General features: G+C 42.0%; 2 protein-coding genes across 6 annotated transcripts in view; one reads left to right on the forward strand and one right to left on the reverse strand.

Annotated features, from left to right (window-relative positions):
- LOC122830639 (glucocorticoid modulatory element-binding protein 1-like) overlaps nt 1-19,264 on the reverse strand; it is a 32,503-nt gene extending 13,239 nt beyond the window's left edge. Inside the window, exons 1-4 of one of the 4 annotated variants that reach the window (XR_006370565.1) lie at nt 19,086-19,264; nt 18,688-18,961; nt 15,219-18,107; nt 14,153-14,223 (exon numbers count right to left, since the gene is read on the reverse strand). Coding sequence is in view for 2 of the 4 variants with exons in the window: in XM_044116153.1 (XP_043972088.1) it covers nt 14,153-14,223; nt 15,219-15,301 (154 nt within the window). In the remaining 2 variants the exon portion in view is untranslated. Of the gene's footprint in view, nt 1-14,152; nt 14,224-14,658; nt 18,108-18,687; nt 18,962-19,085 lie in introns of those variants that run through there. The other 3 variants (XR_006370566.1, XM_044116153.1, XM_044116154.1) reach the window with 3 other exon arrangements.
- Nucleotides 913-14,663, forward strand: si:dkey-34d22.1 (discoidin, CUB and LCCL domain-containing protein 1). Of its 2 annotated transcripts, none has more exons than XM_044116151.1 (15): nt 913-1,077; nt 4,798-5,019; nt 6,667-6,804; nt 7,838-7,889; nt 8,300-8,372; nt 8,452-8,585; nt 8,674-8,711; nt 8,971-9,162; nt 10,190-10,302; nt 10,528-10,702; nt 10,801-10,896; nt 10,977-11,070; nt 11,677-11,714; nt 11,796-11,906; nt 13,039-14,663. In XM_044116151.1, exons 1-15 carry the CDS (start codon nt 975-977, stop codon nt 13,455-13,457), a joined length of 1,998 nt encoding a protein of 665 aa, XP_043972086.1. In that variant the 5' UTR covers nt 913-974; the 3' UTR covers nt 13,458-14,663. The 2 variants fall into 2 exon arrangements, with proteins under 2 accessions (XP_043972086.1, XP_043972087.1); XM_044116152.1 differs by having other exon boundaries at nt 10,804-10,896.
- Nucleotides 19,265-20,436: the final 1,172 nt, after the last annotated feature.

Raw genomic sequence — 20,436 nt, forward strand, 5'->3', positions numbered from 1 at the left:
CACGGCCCTGCCCGGTATTCACCCGGTATTTAAATTCCTCCACCACAAACACACACAGAAAACAGAAAACACTGCATACGAAAGACTTCACTAATATCTGAGTATCATATTCTTAGTGCTCTAGGACTACAAGGCTTGACGTGTTCTGCTGTTGCCTATATTTCACCAGTAGATGGCAGTATCTTACTTAAATTGATGACAACTATTGAGCAAAGGCACACAACAGGGATTAATAATTGTTGCTTTTTGTGATTTTGCGAGTTAAATGGACTGTTTTCGACTTTTGAAAAGGTTCAGTGGGATCAAATTTGTAAGAATGGGCTGATCAGTGATGCTGAGTGAGGACAACATAGCTCACATAGTGCTAGATGATTCTCACATTCCTTTTTTAGTATTTTTCCTGGGACTTTAGTTTGTATCTATCTGTACTGCTAGAGTAACTTCTAAAAGTGTATGTCATTTACCTCTTTTGGAGGATAATATTTCTTGAACATGCTCTCTTGGACTTCATGTTGAAATCATAATTGGACCACATAACTTCACTGCTTTATTCATGTGAAAAAAGCACATGAATAAAGCATGTGCTTTATTCATGCTTTATTCATGAATAAAGCATGAATTGCCCACGATTGTTTTATTCGTGGGCAAAATTATTTCTTTCCTTATGTCTTTTAGATAGTTTGTTGGTATGCTGCTTTTCGTAAACATAGCATTTACACAGATAGTGTTATAAAAACCTCTACACCCACTGTGCTAGAGTGAACAAATAGAGACACATTTGGAGTCCCATACATTTGGAATGGAATGCCCGGGATCATTTGATTGGTAGTCCTCCTAACCAATAGGAAGACGAGTTTACGACTCGTGGCCAATAGTAAATTCGCAGCTCTTTCTCCTGCGAGTTTTTATTGAAGCGAGAACTCGACGCATCGAAGTATGCACCTTACTTTTTTCCTCGGACAGGGCTGGAAATCATGCTTGGAAAGAGCAAAAACATCAAGGATGGAATAAAGTTTGTTTTTGCTAGTTTTTGGGTTGCTTTCTGTGCCTGTTTAGGTGATGTTCGCTGTCAGGAGGGTAAGAAAAATCCCTTTTCTGTTGACGCTTTTGGTAAAACAAACAAAAATGATTGCGACGTAACACAGAATTTCTAACATCACGTTAGCTTTTTGCTGACTAACAGCTAAAACTAAATATGGGAAATCATTCATTATTACAAGATAACACTTTGTTAATAACGTCGGAAAAGCGACATGAGTTCAGGTAAAGCTTTAGGACGTGGCTTAATTTTTTTTAGTATCCTAACTTTCTAACTCATTTCTGAGACAAATATTTAATGCTTGTTTCCCAGCTAACATTTTTTCTGAAAGTTGGGACATATTTGCTGCTGTGTATGAGTCAAAATCAACTTTTGATTAATGTATTTATGAATAGGACTGTAGAATGTTGTATCTTAAAAAGGTACAAAGGTCGCCCATGTGGTATGTTGGACACATTCTTTGAATACTCTTCCTTGTCCATGTGTTTACCTGCTGCTCCCAGCTATCCTTACCACAGGCTTTTCTAAACTGCATTCAAGCCCTTAGCTTGAATCACACTGACCATATTTACACACAGAGGCAAAGAGAGACAAATGACTACTCCAGTGTAGACTGTGACTACACACCCACAAACCATCTTCTTTGTTGATTTCGTCTGGCTCTTTGGTTTTGGTTTCCTCACATATCGGAAGCTGATTAAGTCCAGGGTGAATTGCAGATTCTGAATCATGTTGTTGAAATAGTAATCCTTATTAGCTGTGGTTGGGACAGGTTTTGGGAGCTCTACTTCAGCCTGTTTTCTGTTTTCACACCGCAGTGATTGGCAGATTGTAGGGGATAATCCTATGCAGTGACAGGTAGGACAGGTGAACATCCTGTTTGCCAGTGTGGACCTGTAAGAACCTGCCAGCAAAAAAAAAAAAAAAACTTAAGTGGAAAAAACAGCATTTGCTTTAAATCCCTGGTTTGTTGATCTCCTGAACTGATCAGAACAAGCTGAAGTCGTACTGCACCTCCAACTAGTGCAAAAGTGTACAACAAAATCACAGGCTTTCAATTATTTCTTTCTACAAACAAAAGTGTGCCCTGAATTTCCAGCTTGCCATCTAACTAGCTTCTCTTTAACAGCTGAAGAAACATTCCCACTGGACGATGCTGCTACCATCATGTTGGCCCACTGGGAAATTGTTAAATTTCTGTAAACTGTCTCTTTGCGACACAAACGGTGTCGTGTCTGCTGGTCAGAAGGTTTCATTTTGGTCTCATGTGACCGGGGCATCTTGTTTTCACATACTTTTGGATTTCTTTGAACAAGAACTTTCGTCCTCACACTTTTACACAAAAATACTAGTCCTCCGCAAAGTTCACATGTAACGTGAACTCTGCAAATCATGTAGAGCTCTACCAGATGCAAATCATGTTATCTCTACCAGAGCTGTGTCTCTCTGCAGCTCCTCCAGTGCTACCATGGCTGCAGCACTTCTCTTAATAACACACTCTTTGTTTGCAGTTGTCATTTTACCCGTTATATTTTTCAGATGACGGACTAATCGGTGCCCTTTAGATGTTCAAAGGTTTCTTTTTTTATAACCAAACCCTTCCAAACATCCCCAAAACTTTATCCCTGACCTTTCTGTTTTGTTCCTTGCTCTTCAAGATGATGTTTGCTTTCCAATATTCTCTAACAAACTTCAGACCTTCAGAGAAAAGCTGTATTTAATCAGAGATTAAATTACACACAAGTGGACTATCTCTACTAATACTTGGTTGTTTTTTTGTTGGTTTTTTTTGCTTGTATTAGCAAAGTAAAGTGGGTTGAGCACAAATTCATTTTTATTTGAACCTTATTCTGATAAGCATCGTGTCTCACTTTCCTGGCCCTTTTCTGCGTTGCTTTCTGCTGGTCTATCACATAAAATCCCCAATAAAGTGCTTTTGAAGTTTGCGGTTCTAAAACGTTTAATAGGCGCATAAATACTTTTGCGAAGCGCCGCATCGGCTCCTTGATGCAATCAGAACCAGACGGGTTCTGTCAGAGTGACTGCAGGTGAAGGAGTTCAGCCAGCAGGAGACAATTAGCAGCCACCCAGAACGCAGCCTGCACTGCCGCTGTTGTGGGCTCCCACCGGAAAGTGACAGATCCATGCTCTGGTGCCCACAGCAACAGCGTGTCACTCTGGCATTTCCACAGAATCCTTTGGGGAACCGAGAAGGGGAAGCAGCATTCAAAGGTTTGTGGTGGGATTTGAAGAGCTGTTGGGAAGTTGGGGGTGGCCAGTGTGATGCAGGATGTGTGACACAGGGACAGAGGAAGGTTATCTGGGGGTTTGGGAGCCATATATGGATGGGTGGAGGGGGAAAGGGGAGGGGGGGAGTGATGTTTAGGCTCAGTCCGGCCTCGGTGTATTACTCAAGTTTTGACCATTCTCGGTACATGTCACCTCTGGAGTTTTTGCGGGGGCTTGAATTTGCGCAAACAGTTTCCACAGCACTAATCTCTGACTCAATTGACTCTTTTTGTTTTTCCTATGAGCAACACAGATATTAGACGAGGTATCTAAATATTTGTGTTTTCAGTTCCAGTAGAAGCGTTTTAGTCAGCGCACTCAGGCCAGAGGATGTAACAAATTAAAGGCTGAAACGTTTTGGGGTTTTTTCCCATATGAATAGATTTTCCTCCAAAATATGCAGTTCTTCGTCTTTTAACCTTTGTGTTAGAAGTATTTTGGCAACTTGTTCATCTTATGCTACAGTCTGAGGAATTTCCTTCACAACTAGTTGTGTCATCACTTAGTTATGAATATAAACATGTCCATGTCTGCAGGGCCTGTTCTGATTGGACTTGTTATGCATTTGTCCTGAAATAATGCTTCACCAAAGCCTTTAATATTCGCTTTATTCAATTTAGGAAAGTTATGACGAACCTGTCTGCGGTTAAGATGATTTGACTTTTGCTTGAAGTGCAGCCAATAATTCACTTCTCACAGCTGGTTTGAAAGTAAAATCTGTCTACATGAATACAGAGTACAGACGATAGTCCTACAAAAGCTACATTTGATCCTTTTGGCCAAGTGTGGCAGAAACCTAACACTTTCTTGATGCAGGGCAACGGTGCTACCAACAAAATGACTGAAACAATCCCCAAAGTCATGAAGAATTAAAGATCAAAAGTAACTTTAATAAGTCTCTAACACTCAAATATATAATTAACAAAAAATAAAAAATAAAACAGCACCAGTGAAACCTTGTGGTGGAAGCATCATGCTGTGGGGATGCTACTCTCCTGTTGAGGAGGCCAAAAGATCTGAGGGATGGATGTCTCCCAAACAGCTGGACAGCAACACTTTACATTCAGTCAGAGCTACAATTATACATTTATATTAAAGCATGTTTATGTGTTAACCCAGTAAAGTCCAGGTCTAAATCCAATTCAGAAACTATGCCAAGTTTTGTGGTATTTTCCTGCCACTTCACCATTAAGTTCTGCTTAAGGTTAAAAAAAAAAAACATCGTACTAAAATGAAGTTTAGGTTTTAATATGACAAAAGGTGAAAAAATTCAAGAGAAATCAATACTGTGTCAATACTCTTATTTCTTGACTTAAAAGTCAATACATTGTACAGCTGAAGTCATAGATAAGTCATTTATTAATGAACTTTTAGTTTCTGGATATTCAGAATTAATTTATTTTTTGACATTTTATTTACTTATCATTTATTTTCACTGCCCTCTTAATTTTGTTCTTGCTTCCCGTTAGGTAACGGTTGTGGACACGCGCTGCTGGGAACGGAGTCGGGTACCATAGCCTCTCCCAATTACCCGGGCACCTATCCCAGCAACGCCTGGTGTAAATGGAGGCTGCGTGTCCAGGAGGGCCGGACGCTCCGCCTGCTGTTTGGAGACTTTGACATCGAGAGCAGCCCAGGCTGCAGAAACGGATCCATCGTGATCACCGGCAAGAGCGGAGAACGGAGACTGGGTGAGTTCACCTACGATTTCGTTGGGATCTCAGACGCAGTCAGCGTTTTGCCAGTTTACCTGCTGACAGACTTAAATGCTCCGTACCATTATTAGTAGAGAACTTACTGGCATGGCTCTACAGTCATAGCATGCCATTTAGCTGAAACATCGATGGGAGACGAACCCTATTTTGCAACAAGCGCATGTACATTTTGCAACCAGCTGTGTCAGGTTGTGTCCTGAGGCTACAGATATTTGACAGCGCACCAAAAATCAAGGCTGGGAGATTATGGCGATATAAGTATTGTGCTGAAGGTTGTTGGATTTACTTAAGCCCAAAAGCGTTCATTGTTTTCTGTCTTTTGCTGCTAATGTAGATTATGGATAAATATCAGGGATTTGAGAAATGTCTTCTTTTCTGAGCCCAATTGACACTCCAGCATTTATTGCCATTGATTGCCATCAAAATCCTTGTCTGCTATCAGTGCAAGGTTACCAGCACAGCCGTAGCTTATTTGTTTGCTTATGATTGTGAATGCGTATATTTTCTGTATCTGCATTCAATAAAGAGGATTATTAACGGACAGCACTAGAAGTTTAACGAGGTTTCTTGAAGAATAAATGAGAAAGAAATAAACCACGACTGATACCTTTTTATCTTTCTTCCATGAAGACGGATCTTCTTTTCTTTTTTCCAGCCTCTGGATCTAAAACCTTTTTTCTTTTCTTTTGACTTTAGCTGTTTGACTTAGTCTCTTTCCAGTCCTTGCAATGTTCTGTAGTGAACAGTATGTGCTTGTAAAATAAGTGAAGACCTGAGAGATTCATCATCCCTTTGTTGTTGTTGGATCAGTTTTTATGTTGTGGTTTTTTTGTGCCCAAAGTGAAATCTTTAAGACGAACTAGTACTACAAAATGCCTTAAGATAACGTCCCTGGGGTCAAGAAAACCTTTTATGTCTTAGTGATTCAGATTAGAAGATGGTTTGAAAATTAGATGTAAAAGTACAAGAAAAAAATATCAAAAGACATTTACTTAGTCTGAAGAAAAGCAGTCCTTTCAAAACTATTCATGCTTCATTAACTTTTAAAAATTTTGTAATGCTGCAACGCCGAACTTCAATGTGTTTTATGAGGTTTATATGTAATCAACACAAAGTAGTGTGTGCTTGTGGAGTAGAAGGAATTTAAAAAAAAAAGAAAAAAAAAGGAAGAGTTTGACAAATAAGAATCAGAGTGTGGTGAGTATTTTTCTTGTAGCCCAGGATTGGCCTACATTCAGCTCTAACCACGTTCCCGTCAAACCCAACCAGCTCCCCGTTTCCTGTCCAAAAGAAACATCCCCACAGCATGACAGTTGCTGCCCCCGTGTTTCACAACAGGGATTGCAAAAAAAATGTCCACCTTTACGTGTGAAAAGCCAACACGGCATATTCCCAAACATGCACAGCTTTGTTTGAACAAAATGTGGTTTTGCAAATAGGAAGACTGAAGACAAACACCCTCTTTCTGATTTTGAATTGGAAAACATTTCTAAAAAAGCAAAACAGAAAATCAAACACAACTTGAGAAAATGTACAAAAGTCCAACGGGTATGAGTGAACTGATTTAACTTTACTCAAGATTTTTGTTGTTTTTCTGTACTTTGACTGGTTGTTTATTTCCAGGCCCAGTGTGTGGAAAGCTTAATGCAACCATGAACAATGTGACTCTTGAAACCAACGAAGTGACGGTAACGTTCATGTCTGGCCCACACCGCTCTGGGCGAGGGTTTCTGCTCTCCTATGCAACGGACCAGCATCCAGGTACGTCTGCAGCAATCCCTGTTTTCTGCTTAATTATTAGGCTACACAATACGAACAAGTGGTGTTTAGAGAGACAGTAGGCTATCACTATCCTGGAGTACATAGTTTCTGTATTACTCCTGTGCTTTTGCCCTTACAGGACACAAACAGCACATAATCCCAGCTTCATTTAATGCATGATTACCAGCTGTCTGTGTTCTTATTTACAAGCTTTCACTGGTGTTTTTGTCATGCTCACTGTTCTGTTAATGTTTACCTGTGTGTGTGTGTGTGTGTGTGTGTGTGCACGTGTATTGGTGTATATGTGTCTCGGCTTATCGGCATTCATTCTCCATTGCTGTGTTTACTCAGTAATAAGAGCAAGTCTCCTTGTCGCAGGTTGACTCAGGTCATTCGCCTCCCTTTTTCCCCCCAACAAGGAAAAAGTGCTGCTGAGTCCTGCGGCAAACCATCCATCATGGGGTGGGGGGCTTAAATATTAGCATACTTCTGGGTATTTTAGTTCATAAATAAAGTTTTAGGGCGTTTTGGATCTTTCTGTGGATGCTACAAATGATTGTTTGGATCTCGCTGCGAGATCTCACTGAAAAAAAGACTGTCCTCTTTTTTTTTCCAGTGAGATTCTCTGTATTTGCAGTTTGTATCATAGTTTCCTGTTTTTCACTTAGTTGTTTATAAAATCCATTGGCATCTGGAGCTGAGGTCTTGAGCAGAGACACAGACCTCTAACTGTTAACTATGATGGCAGAAGAGCTGCTGGCGAGACTCGTGTTGTGTGACTAAGGGACGGCAACAAAGGCGTCAGTCACATTACAGAGACGACTGCCTTTCTACTAATATAGAAAGCTTAGAGCATGCCAGACTGTCTCATCCTGAATCTGTGCTGTATGTGTGTGTGTGTGTGTGTGTGTGTGTGTGTGTGGAGGGAGCATGGGTGTTGTTGTGTAAGCCAGAGACAACCATGTTGCTACACCTTTTATGAGTGTTGATTAATTTTAGCATCTGATTGCTTTTTTTTCTTTTTTTTTTACAGATCTGATTAGTTGTTTACAAAGAGGATCCCATTTTAGCTTCCAGCATTTAAGGTAAGTTTGATACAGAGACCGAGACACAATCCGACCTGCTGAAGTTTTTGACATTTGGTTGCATTATAAGCATAACATTAACTTTTGTTTGGATATTATTTCATAGACCAACACCAAGTAGTGCTCTTGTAACACTTTGTAAACCGTATTTTGCTGCAGTTACAATTCATTTGGTGAAACATGGCAGTGGCTACATCATACTGTGGCAACGCTTTACCTTGGATACTGATGGGAAGATGGATACTTTTTTTTTATTTTATTTTTTTAGCTTTTTAGTCCTAAGTTTTGTTCCTGTTCACATTTACAGGCTGCTTTGTGTTGGTCTTGATATGACAAAATGTAGAGTTCCAGTGGTGTGAATACTTTTGCAAGACACTGTGTTCTTTCCGATATGTGATTCTGCTCCTCAGCTCGTATTGCCCAGCTGGATGCAAAAATGTCCCGGGGGAGATTTGGGGAAACTCTGAGCAGGGCTACAGAGACGTAAGGGCACATTTTCCTTTCCTTTATTTAAAACTTAACTCAAGTTTAAAAGTACTGTATTTGCTCATAAATGTCACAGACTTCGGTTTTGTGCAAGTCGGCGGTCCACAGTGGAGCTACGTCTGACGCTTTGGGAGGTCGGATCACTGTGAATCAGGGGAGAAGTCTCACACTCTATGAATCCACGTTCGCCAATGGAGTCCTCTCTAAAACGTTGGTTCCTGCATTGCTATCTCAATGAAAGATCACAGTGACGTTTGCCAGCTGCCTGTTTGACCTTTCCTTCATACCGTTTTGACAGGGGGTCATTATCTGATAAGAAGCTGCTGTTTAGCAAAGGTAGGAGCTTTTTTTTTTTTTTTTACAAATCAGGGTTTCACCCTCAAGCAGGGCATTATTTACATTCCTTGAGTTTATTCTCTGTGTTAAGCTGCTGAGTTTAAAATTTTGGCATCTCATAATGCCTTAGCAGTCCGCTTTCTGCAGCATGGCATAGAAAACTTTCTTTGTTATTAACATAGTTAAGACACAAGCGTTTCTGTAGCACAGAGTGTAAAACAATGGGACACGTTCTTCCTTTCCTCTCATTCCCAAACAGAATGTAGCAACATCCTGGCTGTATCTGCTCTAAATGCATCGTCTTTCTGGGACAAAAACAGTCAAGAGCACACAGTGTTCTCAGCCTCCAGAAACACAGACAACAGCCACGACTTCCTGCTCTGGACAGCAGACCACAGGGATCCCAACCCGTGGGTGGAGATTGAACTGTCTGAAAGGAGCACTGTGACGGGTAAAAAAACATATATAGATTTTTTTTTGCTTCTCTAATTCTTGTCAGTTCAGTTAATTTATATTACATATTGTAATAACTAACATTACCTCCATTTATTTAGAACCCTTCTGTGTCCAGGTTAAATGGTAAAATCCAGTCCCGTTCAATTCATTTGTCTGATTCCAATTGGAAACTGTCCAATTTGGTCCTAATATTACAATAATTTAAATCGGTTTTACTCTCTCTACCTAAAGAAGGCCAGCCAATTTATTAGGGTCTTTGGCTTTGTAGCAGTCCCTCATCCTGAGGAAGCATGCAGCAACAGGAACAGCTCCCTTTGAACAGGAAGATGCCTAAAGCAGAATCCAGTCCAGTATAGTTGTCCATTTTTCACAACAAGTAGGGGGTTAAAGGGCAAGAAGGATTTAAGGAGCAAACAAAGATGGTCCAGGAGTTCTCTGTTATTGGAAAACTGGTGGGCAGAAGTATCTCAATCAGTGACTTCACCTATTAAAGAAAGAGAGCTAAAAGGCACTTTCTATTGTAAAGATAACAAAGCACATGTAGTTATTGGGGAAAAAAAACAAAAAACTTTTACAGCACAGACATGAAAAATAAACATTGAATCATCATGCTAGGAGTATTTTCTATTTTGGTCACAATAAATGATTATTCCAAATCTAAATCTGCCAGGTGTATTACTAATGCTGGGCCAGCAAGCAGGAAAACAGGAACAGAAATATCACTGTCAGTTGCTTGTCTAGGAAAAGAAATGCATCTCAGCGCAGAAGCAATGCACCAGGATGGCTTTCTTTAGGACAGATAAAACAAAGAGTGGAATCCATCGCTCTCAAATGATTTTGGTGGCAGTAGTAAATGCAAAGACTACATAATTAAAAATAATAGGAGAGAATGGCAGACAGAAGAACAGTTTATGGGAGCATAAATATAGTTAGGAGAGAAACCGGTGCTCCAACTAAGCTGTTTATTGGAAAAAAAACTCACAATAAATATGTACATGCTTCTTCTTGTTGTTTCCCCCCAGGATTAGTGACAACAGGATCATCAGGGAGCTACATGGAATCTTACAGTCTGCAATTCAGCAAGGACAGAAAGAGCTGGAAGACTTACAAAGATGCTATGAGCAAAGAAAAAAAGGTTGGTGTTCCACCATGTGTCTGACATGCAGTCAGTTTATCTGATAGTCTTATTCATGAACAGAGAGTATGGCAAAGGAACAAATCCAACCTAGTAGCACCTAAATGTCACTTCCAACACTGAACTGTTAGAGACACAAAAGTAACAAAACTTTTGTCAGTATAAGTCCTGCAGGGTTCTTTAACAGCTGCTAAATTTATTCTGTTTTTCCTTATTCGCTCCCAGGTGTTTCAGGCATACACAGACGGCCACCTCAGGGTGCTCAACAGCTTGTTTCCTGCTGTCGTTGCTCGATTTGTTCGACTTCAGCCGCTGAGCTGGCACACCAGAGCTTCTGCTCGGGTTCAGCTCTTAGGCTGCCCTGCAGCCAAGGTCACACCGAGGTCACGGCCTCCCGGAGGTGAGCACATCCTGTTTGCTCGAGTCAAATATTATCTGTCCACACAGTTACACTGACTGTCAGGTGTTACAGACGTAAAGGTGCTGCTTCTTTTCCAGCAGAGTCTCCATCCATCAAGTTTAACAAGGATACTCTGAACCCAAGCCCCTCACCCACTCCCACTGAGAAAACCCTGTCTGTGGAAACAACACCAAGTATGTACTTTGCATGTAAATTGATTTTAGTCTTGTTTCAGCGAACCTCACTCTGTCCTTCCACACATATTCTGCTGCAGCCCACAGTCAGCCAGTGATCGTAGCAGTGGGAGTGGTCCTGGGACTGGTGATGTGTGGGAGCTGTCTATTGGCTGGGATCTGGAGGAAGCGAAGGTATTGTGCATCGATGTTGTGTTCATTCTAACTTTGGTTCTACAACATACCCAGGTCTTTCTATCCCAGTAAGGTTACTCTGAAATCAAAATGTTAAAGAGAGGCTGCCACAAACCATTAACATGTTTGGGATAAATCAGTGGCACAGGAACTCCTATTGCCACTTGTGAGGCATTGAGTTTCATGATTTTCAAAGAGCTTTTCTGCACATGGCCAGCTGTCATAGAATCATAGAATACACAACAGTGTGTTTCAGAGCATGCTTTAGAAAAATCTGAGACCGTCTGTGGGGAAAAACTAAATAAAAAGTATCCAGCCTGAAGAGGAACTGGACCTGCAACACCAGTTTTGGGCCTGTCTGTGTTCTTGACCTGTTTTATTCAGTCGTTTAAAAAGAACAATTCTAAGTAAAGCCATCAATATGACATTAATGTTAATCATAAGTGTATGTTTATGGTAACATCTGACCAGCACAGTATATGGCAATTCTAACTTATTTAAATCTGATGAGAAATATTTTACTACCAATACCATACTCATGAAAACTTGCTAAAGTCCATGAAACTTGTATCTAGTTGTAAAATACCTTCATATGTTCTCTTGCAGGAAAAAAGACTCTGTAATGAAGAGCTCCTTACCCACAGGTGAGTTAAGCTGTTAAATTTAACATATTTCAAGTTTAGAGTCAAAAACGCTGAATTTGACTTTGTGTATCTTTACATCAGTTGGCTGTCAGGCTTTTAAGGCAAAGAGTCTCCCGTGTCCGCAGTCGGAGCTCATCTCCTACCCATTGGTGCGAAGCGTGCACGACGCTCTGCCGAGCCCCCCTCTGAACGGTGAGAACTGACGAACGTTTTCTGCTCTCTTGGGTCAACCCAGTCCTGCCACTGTCATCAGCAGTCACTCTCAGCAGCTCCAACCAGGCTCTCTTTGAGGCCTAACCATTCTTTGTCCTGGCTCAGCGCATCGCCCGTCTCTGCATAAACATTCCTTTCTTCGGACCACAGAGTTGCTTTGAAAGAGACCCTTTAAAGAGGCACCAGTCCCATCGCTGCCTCATCGAGCCCCTCAGCTTGTGATTCAGCTTTTCACACAGATTCTCAGTAACTAAAGTGTTGATTCTGGCACATGTTAATCTTAATTATTATCACTTAGTGAGCTTCGGAATTAGGTCCATTTGTAGTCTGATAAGATTTCTTTTATGTAGAAAATAATTTTCCAAACTTTTTATTTTCCCCATTACCTAAATAATGCCATTTGTGGTCCTGTTTTTACATCAATGCAATAATTATTAATCTATTAGCATTCAGAAATATTAATTATTTTAACAATGTGATACAATTAGACATTATACGAGAGCCCTAAAGAAGTCAAACTACACTGCTCTTAAATTTACTTTATGCCATAATCCATTTATTTCCTGTTGGGCTAAATCTAAAAAGTGTTACTGACGACCTCCAGGATTTACTGGTTGTGGACATGTCATCAGCACGTCCAGAACCAGTAAATCCACTCATAAACCCTGTCGTAAAACTGAGCAATGAAGCGTCGCTGAGCAGCTGTCCAGGATATAAAATTGTTATTCAATAGCTGCAAATCAAAGGACAGCTCTAAAAAGATACTTAAGAGGACTTTTTTAGCTCCTCTGAATCATTACATATCAGTTGAGGGTCTTTATACTACTATCTATCAAAACTGATATAAGAACTAGAAGGCTATAACTCTCATCCATTGCTCCTTATTAGCCTGTGTTTAAGGGGAAATACACTACTAGAGCTTTATTTGTTTCTGTACTCGATTTTAATAATCATCACTATATAGTTGCCACCTCTAAATGCATCTCTGTAACTAGTCCTGAATTCATTTTTGAATTACATCACTGAAATAAATAAACATTTCTTTGTTATTCAGCTGCACCTGACAAAACAAAGTGACTTGTGTCGGGGGTTGGTTTTCTTGTCTTCCCAGACTATGCTGCTCCTGGCATTACATCTGTTGGACAGAAGGTCGGTTCCACATTCAGACCCTCTTCGGATGAAGGCTACACCACGCCATTCACCTGCGCCCATTACGACACACCTGGCAACCTTCCAGAGTACGCCGAGCCGCTTCCCCCGGAGCCCGAGTACGCCACTCCATTCAGCGAGCTGCCCCCTGAGCACAAACCGCCCAGCTTGTCAGGGTTGCTTCACGGCATTATGCACAGACCTGCTCATGCACCCTCCGGTCACAGCCAGTACGACTGCCCCTCACATAGGGTGCTGTTCAATGGCTACTGCACCCCTGCTCTGCACGCCAGCGGCCCTCGCCCTGCCAGTGAAGTCTACGCAGAGCCCAAGCCAAGTGACTCCTTGGTGCAAAAGCACACTTATGAGGAGCCCTTGTGAATCCAGGGAGATCAGATGTGGAGGGCAGATCTATTTGGACCAGAGAAACTCTTAGATCCCAAGACGACACTAACCCAGAACGTGCTCAGCAGGGTGAACGTGTCAGTGAGAGATGTTGAAGGACATCAGGAGTCACTATAGACCCCCAGGACATCAGGAGTCACTATAGACTCCCCGCCCCCCAGCCCCTGTATTCATAGAGGATATCAGGGTGGACCAGTCAGTACACAAGATCTGAGAGCCATGTTGACAAAACATTTCCTTACAGGAAGTTATGGACTTGTACAGTTTTTATTCCATAGAATGCACAAAGAAACTACAGGTTTGATTGCGTCTGAGACGCAGTGAGTCTACCAATGAAATGTTCAATCACAAGCTGCACTTTTACAGAAATGTACACATCCGTCATTTTAAAAAGGTTAAAGCAAAACAGTGGATAGATTGTAACTCGCTCGTACTGTTCACAACGCTTTGTAGACTCTTGAAGAAACACCGTTAATGCTACACTGGTTTGGAGCTGTGACCACATATAACCACTAGGTGGCTCTTGTGAGCTTCAGATGTCTGATACTGAACGACATGTGTAACTTTGTGTCTGGAAAATTAACATGTTAAAGTACTTGGGAGTTGTAACACAACAAAGGCACAAAGATACAGGATGAAAGTGTGACGAGAGAATGAAAGGTTTCTCATACCTTCAGTGTGACTTTCATCAGGGACCTGCATCAACACAAACACTGTCCTCGTTGTAGGAAGCAGTTCTAAACTAAATTAAAAGAGGAGGTCATTATTAAAACTGTATACAAAACAAACTATTTTGGATTATTTGCCTTTCATATGTGTGTCACATGCGGTATCTGGCATACCTCTGTGTACACTCTTAAATTTGTATAAAAATACAATATCTAATATTACTAAAAGAAAAGGCAGGAAATTGCACATTTTCTAATCACATTGAATTGTATCCTTTGAATATAAATGGCAGTCTTCTAAAAAAGAAGTCAGCTGTTTCTTGAATTAGCCTTTAACACTGAGGCTTTTAAAAGTTTCGTGTTGAAGCTGCCGCTCACTACAGAATAAGGCACAATTAAAAATGTAATCAAGAACAATACGCTGTTTTTTTTTTTTTTACTGGAAGAGATGGTCCTAAACTTGCAATGGCGCCACACAACAACACTAATCAGGGCTCAGTCAAGTCTGCCTCATTGTGTAAATGATCTAAGTCACAGGTGTCAAAGTCCAATCCTCAAGGGCCGGTGTCCTGTAGTTTTTAGATGCATCACAGGTAGAGAACGCTGGAATAAACTGGCTTAATTACCTCCTCCTTGTGTAGATCAGTTCTCCAGAGCCTTGCTAATGACCTAATTATTCTATTCAGGTGTGGTGCAGCAGAGGCACATCTAAATGTTGCAGGACACCGGTCCTTGAGGACTGGAGTTTGACACACCTGATCAACGTGATAAAATAAAATAGACAAATTACCGTACTTGCACATAGCAATAAATGAAACAAACCACAAAACGACTTCAAAACAGTGAACAGATTTTGCTGCTGTGCCCTGTTGGTGCAGAGCCGTGCAAAAGTGTCCACACCTTTTGATACCTTGTCAACAGCAGAACTCGGTAAAGCCTTGAACGTGCTTTATTGGGGTTTATGTGAGCCACCAACACTAAATAAACACATAAATATGAAGTGGGAGGAACATTGTGCATGGTTTAGCATTTTTAACAAAATTAATTCCTTTTCATCTTTTTTTCTTACGTCATTCGGCATCTGTAGTCCCTGCTCTCCTCAACAGTATTTCCCTCTACAGCAGCAACTTCTTTTGAAATACAATTCTTCATAGGTAAATCTGGTGCTTGACAAACTGCCTATAAGTGTGCATTTACCCATGACAGACGGGGAAATGCTAGCTAACCAACTAGTTAGCCATCTTATATCTTATACTATGACTATACATCTTATACTAATGAGCTGCAAGTAGCAGCTTGTTAGCGGTAGCCTGATTAGCTTCGATTCACAGAACGTAATGCGCGCTACTGTTGACTGACGTAAAGTCCCGCGAGAAAAAAAAACTACATAAAATACACCAGCTTAAATAGTCCTGCCACGACAAAATTCAATACGTCTTTAAGGCCAACTTGAATTTTAATAGATTAAGACATTTTAAAGCCTTAATTTTAGATCCATTAATTTACGACTTTTTAAGGATGCAGGGACACCCTGTGAACTTGAAATCCTCTGACATCCCAAAAATAAAATCAAGTGCTCTCTGGCTTGAGCAGTCACCTAATTAGTAAATAAAGCCATCAAGGACGGCAGGCATATGGAAGAAGTGGAAAAAAAAGAGAGGAGACCAAAATGAATTTTTCTGACTACATGTGAAATACTACGTATGGTGATTTGTAACATCACATTGTCCAGAACACTCCATCCCTGCAGTGAGACATGGCAGCTGCAGTATCATGCTGTGATATTCTATTCAGCACCGATCAGAAACCATGGGAAACTAGATGGAGGCTGCAGATGACTTCACATTCATGGAGGACAATGACCCAAAATATACAGCCAGAGCTGCAAATGAGTAATTTAAATCTAAGCAGATTCAATGGCTCAGTCAAAGTCCAGCTCTAAATATAATTCGTAATTAGGTTTCTAGATTAAAGTAGATGATTGCAGAGGCTCTACATCCAATTTGACTAAACTGAAACAAATAACAATAACCAGTAATCCAGTGTCTCCATGTGCAAAGCTAATTACAGACCTGCAGCTGTAATGAGGGAGAAAAGAAGTTCTTCAAAGTACTTACTCTGGTAGCTGCATAGAAATGGACATCACACTTCAGATTATTTGTGAAAGATTTTGTAAATTATATATCCATTTACCTGCGATAAACTAGCGACCTGTCTAAGGTGTTCCCTGCCTCTCGCCCGTTGACAGCTTGAGATAGGCACTAGCATCCTCCCAACCCTAAAGGCATAAGGGTGTAAGAAAATGGATGGATAGATGGATATATCCATTTGCCTTCACTTTCTTTTCATACAACAATTTCGGTTGGCCTTTAAAACAAAATCCCCCCAAAAAACCACTGAATTATGTGGTTGTAATTTGGCAAAATAGGGAAAAACTTCAAGGAATGTCAATACTTTTGCAAGGCACTGACACCAATTCATTCGTTTTGATTCGGAACATTTTCACTCCTTTCTCCCCGATTCTCCTCCTCCACCCGGCCGTCATGCGAGTAGTGCACCAGGGTCTGATGTCGATTCCTGGTCGGGGCGTCTTTAAAACGCAGACCGCAATCCTCGCAGGCATAGGGCAACTCCTCTCTGCTACTGCCTGCTCCTTCTGCTGGTGACCTGCTCTCGTTTCCACTAGTTGGGATCCTCCCATGGTTAGTAGGGACCAGTTCGGTGGAACTGAGAGGATCTGAAGCTGAAGCCCTGTCCGCCACAGGTCCACCGCTGGTCGAAGGCAGAGTTCTTGGACGCCCCGGAGAGCATCCCGTTGGTTTGGGTCTCGCCTCCCCGTCGTGTTCAGCTGACAGGCAGTGGACTGTGCGATAATGGAAGCGGATCCCGGAGCGATTTGAAAAGCCCCTCCCACAGAGGCTGCAGACGAAGGGCCTCTCTCCTGTGTGGATGCGGGTGTGGATCTTAAGAGCTCCTGACTGGGTGAAACACTTCCCACACAGGGTACAGCTGTACGGCTTCTCTCCTGTGTGAGTCCGCAGGTGGGCCCGCACCCCTGCCAGATGGGGAAACCCCCTGCCGCAAAAGTCGCAGGAGTACGGTCTTTCACCTGTGTGAATCCTCTTGTGGATCTTCAGAGCTCCTGACTGGCTGAAACTCTTCCCACAGTCAGTGCAGGAGTAGGGCCGGGCGCCGGTGTGCACGTTCAGGTGAATGCGGAGGTTGCTGTGCGAGTTGAAGGCTCGGCCGCACTCCGTGCAGAGGAAGCCTGACTGCTTATGGGCATGCTCGGAGCGCTGGTGCTGCAGCAGCTGAGAGGGTCTGGAAAAAGAGGCGGGGCAGTGCATGCAGGGATGCAGAGACAGATGAGGTCTTCCTCGGTCCTCTTGCTGCTGCTGGGCTTCTCTGTGCTGATGGCGGCAGACCTGAGGACAGGTGGGAAGCGAGCATCGGCAGGACAGGCAGGGAATGGCAGCAGACAGCTGTGCAGAGCGGGCCAGCTGAGGGCAGGGAACGCACGACGATATGGGGCAGTGGTGGTGATGGAAGTGATGGTGGGCGTGGGTGTGGGAAAAGGGGGAGTCTGCGCTTTCCTGACTGTTCATGAGGTGCGCGCAGGTTTGTACTCCTCGGTGGCAACAGAAGCAGGGAAACATGGAGAGAGGAGCCAAAGAGCCTGCTGAGGATCTTAAGGGAGCATCGAGGTTTTGGTTCTGGCTCCGGGTCCCTCTGTCCGCATCGTTGGTCTGTGGTCGGTCGGACGGCCTGGACTCCTGCTCCAATGCGGCGCCGGTGGTGTCTGGAGAGCACAGGTTCATGCTCAGGTCTTTGGGCTGGCATGAAGCTTGAGCTAACAGAGATGAGGATAGCGACTGTCGGGGTGTTAAAGTTTCAAAGGAGGATGAGGAGCTAAAGAAAGGACAGCCGGGGCAGGTGCAGGCATGATGCTCATCCAAACCTTTGGAACAAGAAGAAAAAAAGTGTTACATATTTTTTTATCGAAACTAAAAATAATAAACGAGGAAGATTAACATCTACAGAGACGTGGAACAAGAGGTGGTGCAGTGCTAGCAATATTTATTGGGATTGCTAGTAAAGATGTGTTTAAAATTTTAAAATTTTACTTTGTAATTTTAGTATATTTATTCAGTTAGTATTAAAACTTCCTTTCAAATAAATGCACCATGTATTTATACTTTTAATATTAATCAGAGTAATCCACTAACAGTTGTTACCTGGGTAAAGAAATATGACATGATATGTGGTCTTGGCATTTAGAATAAAAGATAAATTAAAAAAAAAGTGTATATTAAGTATCGTGGAGAAACTGTCATGCTGTGGGCCTGTTTCTTTTCCTAAAGTTTTGGGAATATGGCGGCATAAATTTTTAACATATAGCTAAATTATTTACTAGACCAAAAAAAAAAATCAACTTTTTTTAAATTTCTTAATGTGGGATATTTTCACATTCATAAAATTCTCGGGATAGTAGGCTGGTTTGATTGTATGCTAAAACAGCCTGCCACATTTGATGCCACCTTCTGCTCTGTCTCTGGCCTCTCCCCTCCTGTGTGCTGCCCCCGCGTGGACCGGTCTGCCCGGGGCCGCCTCTCTCCTCTCCTGGACTGTCTGCAGAGGCTGAAGGGGTTGCAGCGAGGAAGCTTTGAGTCCGAAAGGAGCACCAGCAGCAACAGCAACAGCTGTCGTCCCCCATGCTGCGTTTCTCACATCTGGCGAGTTTTTGGACTGGTTTCCAGATGAGAGAAGATCACTGATGTACTGGTGCATCTCCATCCAGGAGCACTGGCCATGCTGCGGCACGTAAATAAAGAGCAAAAAGAGCCGTGACGTCGGCTGGAACCATGATTTCCTCTTTAACCGAGGCCTTTAAACAAGCAGCTTTCAACCCGTATTATTGAGCGAATAGCTTACTCACATTATCGCTGCTCTTGTCTTTGTCCATACTTCACAACGCCGGCGAAGGAGGGACCTCTCTGCTTTACCCCTTTACGGTGTCAAAACAACGAAAGCCACAATAAAATAAGTAAACACACGTTTTGTCCTGACATCAACACACCCAGTCAGACAATCTATTTCCGGGTTAATAAGTCACGTGCAAACACACGTGATGCCTAGCAGACGTCGCCGGGACAAATTTTGCCTAAATATATCCCTCCATTTCAGTTATAGAGGAGGCCTACTTTTCACGAAAGAGTATATGACTTTTTTGTTTTTCATTTTATCACGCTAAACGTGCAAAATTAAAGTATACTATTTTTTTAAGCATTACTGTGGATATGATGCGGCTTTGAAAGGGCCTAACATCAAATTTCACATCTTACACAGACTAAACCAATTCAAGTGTGAATTTTGGACTACTGTATTCCAACCAATAGTCCAAGAAGCTCTGATTTAAGGAGCTCCATTTAAACTCTGACTACCAGTTTTTAGCTTCTTGCTGCAGGGTGTGGGGGGTTCAGTGTTGTTGACCCTTGTTTAGCTCCATCCATCTTCAAACCAATCACCTCCACAGCCTAATACTGTCACCGCCATGTTTCACAGGATGGATGGACATTCTTTAAATTTAAACTGGAGAAAGGCGGAAGGGAAGGAGACTTAAGACAACAGTTTCTTAAGAACACCAGAAGTGCAGAGCCATGAGCTGATATCCTACCTTCACAAATAAATCTTAGCCACATACTATAAGATAAATTCAATTTCCTATAATGAAGAGGACAAGACTGAACCAGTTGTCTGTACTTATTCTTGTATTTCTTCCTAACTACCGGTAACTGGAAAATCAAATATTACAGCAAGGTGTTTCTGTCTGGTACCGATGTGTGCTTTCCTTGTGAAAACTGTTTCAGATTACAGTTCTGGAACCAGGTGGATTTTTATTCAAGGTCCTCCAGATCCTATGTGGCAGTCTGAGGGTTTCTGCTGGGATGGAAGTATTTTTCTTCAAACAATTAGTTAAACATGACTTATGGAGCACAACAGATTACAGACTACAATCATAGCCTTATGTATATGCAGATGACTTACAGCTTTAAACCTCATGTGTCCCTGCATAAACAGAAGTCATTTTTGCTTTAAAATACAGATCAGCGCTTAGCTGGACTCTATCGATCATCTAAACTGATTAATATTGCAGAGTCATGGGGGAACTGGTGGCCATCGCCAATGTTTAGTGGTCAAGAACAGCTAACCACACTGGACATGTCACCAGTACGTCCCTGGACCCAACTAGACTCAATTGAGTTAAAGAACAAAGAGCGTCCAGAGAC

This window comes from Gambusia affinis, linkage group LG05, assembly GCF_019740435.1.
Source record: "Gambusia affinis linkage group LG05, SWU_Gaff_1.0, whole genome shotgun sequence".
NCBI lineage: Eukaryota > Metazoa > Chordata > Actinopteri > Cyprinodontiformes > Poeciliidae > Gambusia > Gambusia affinis.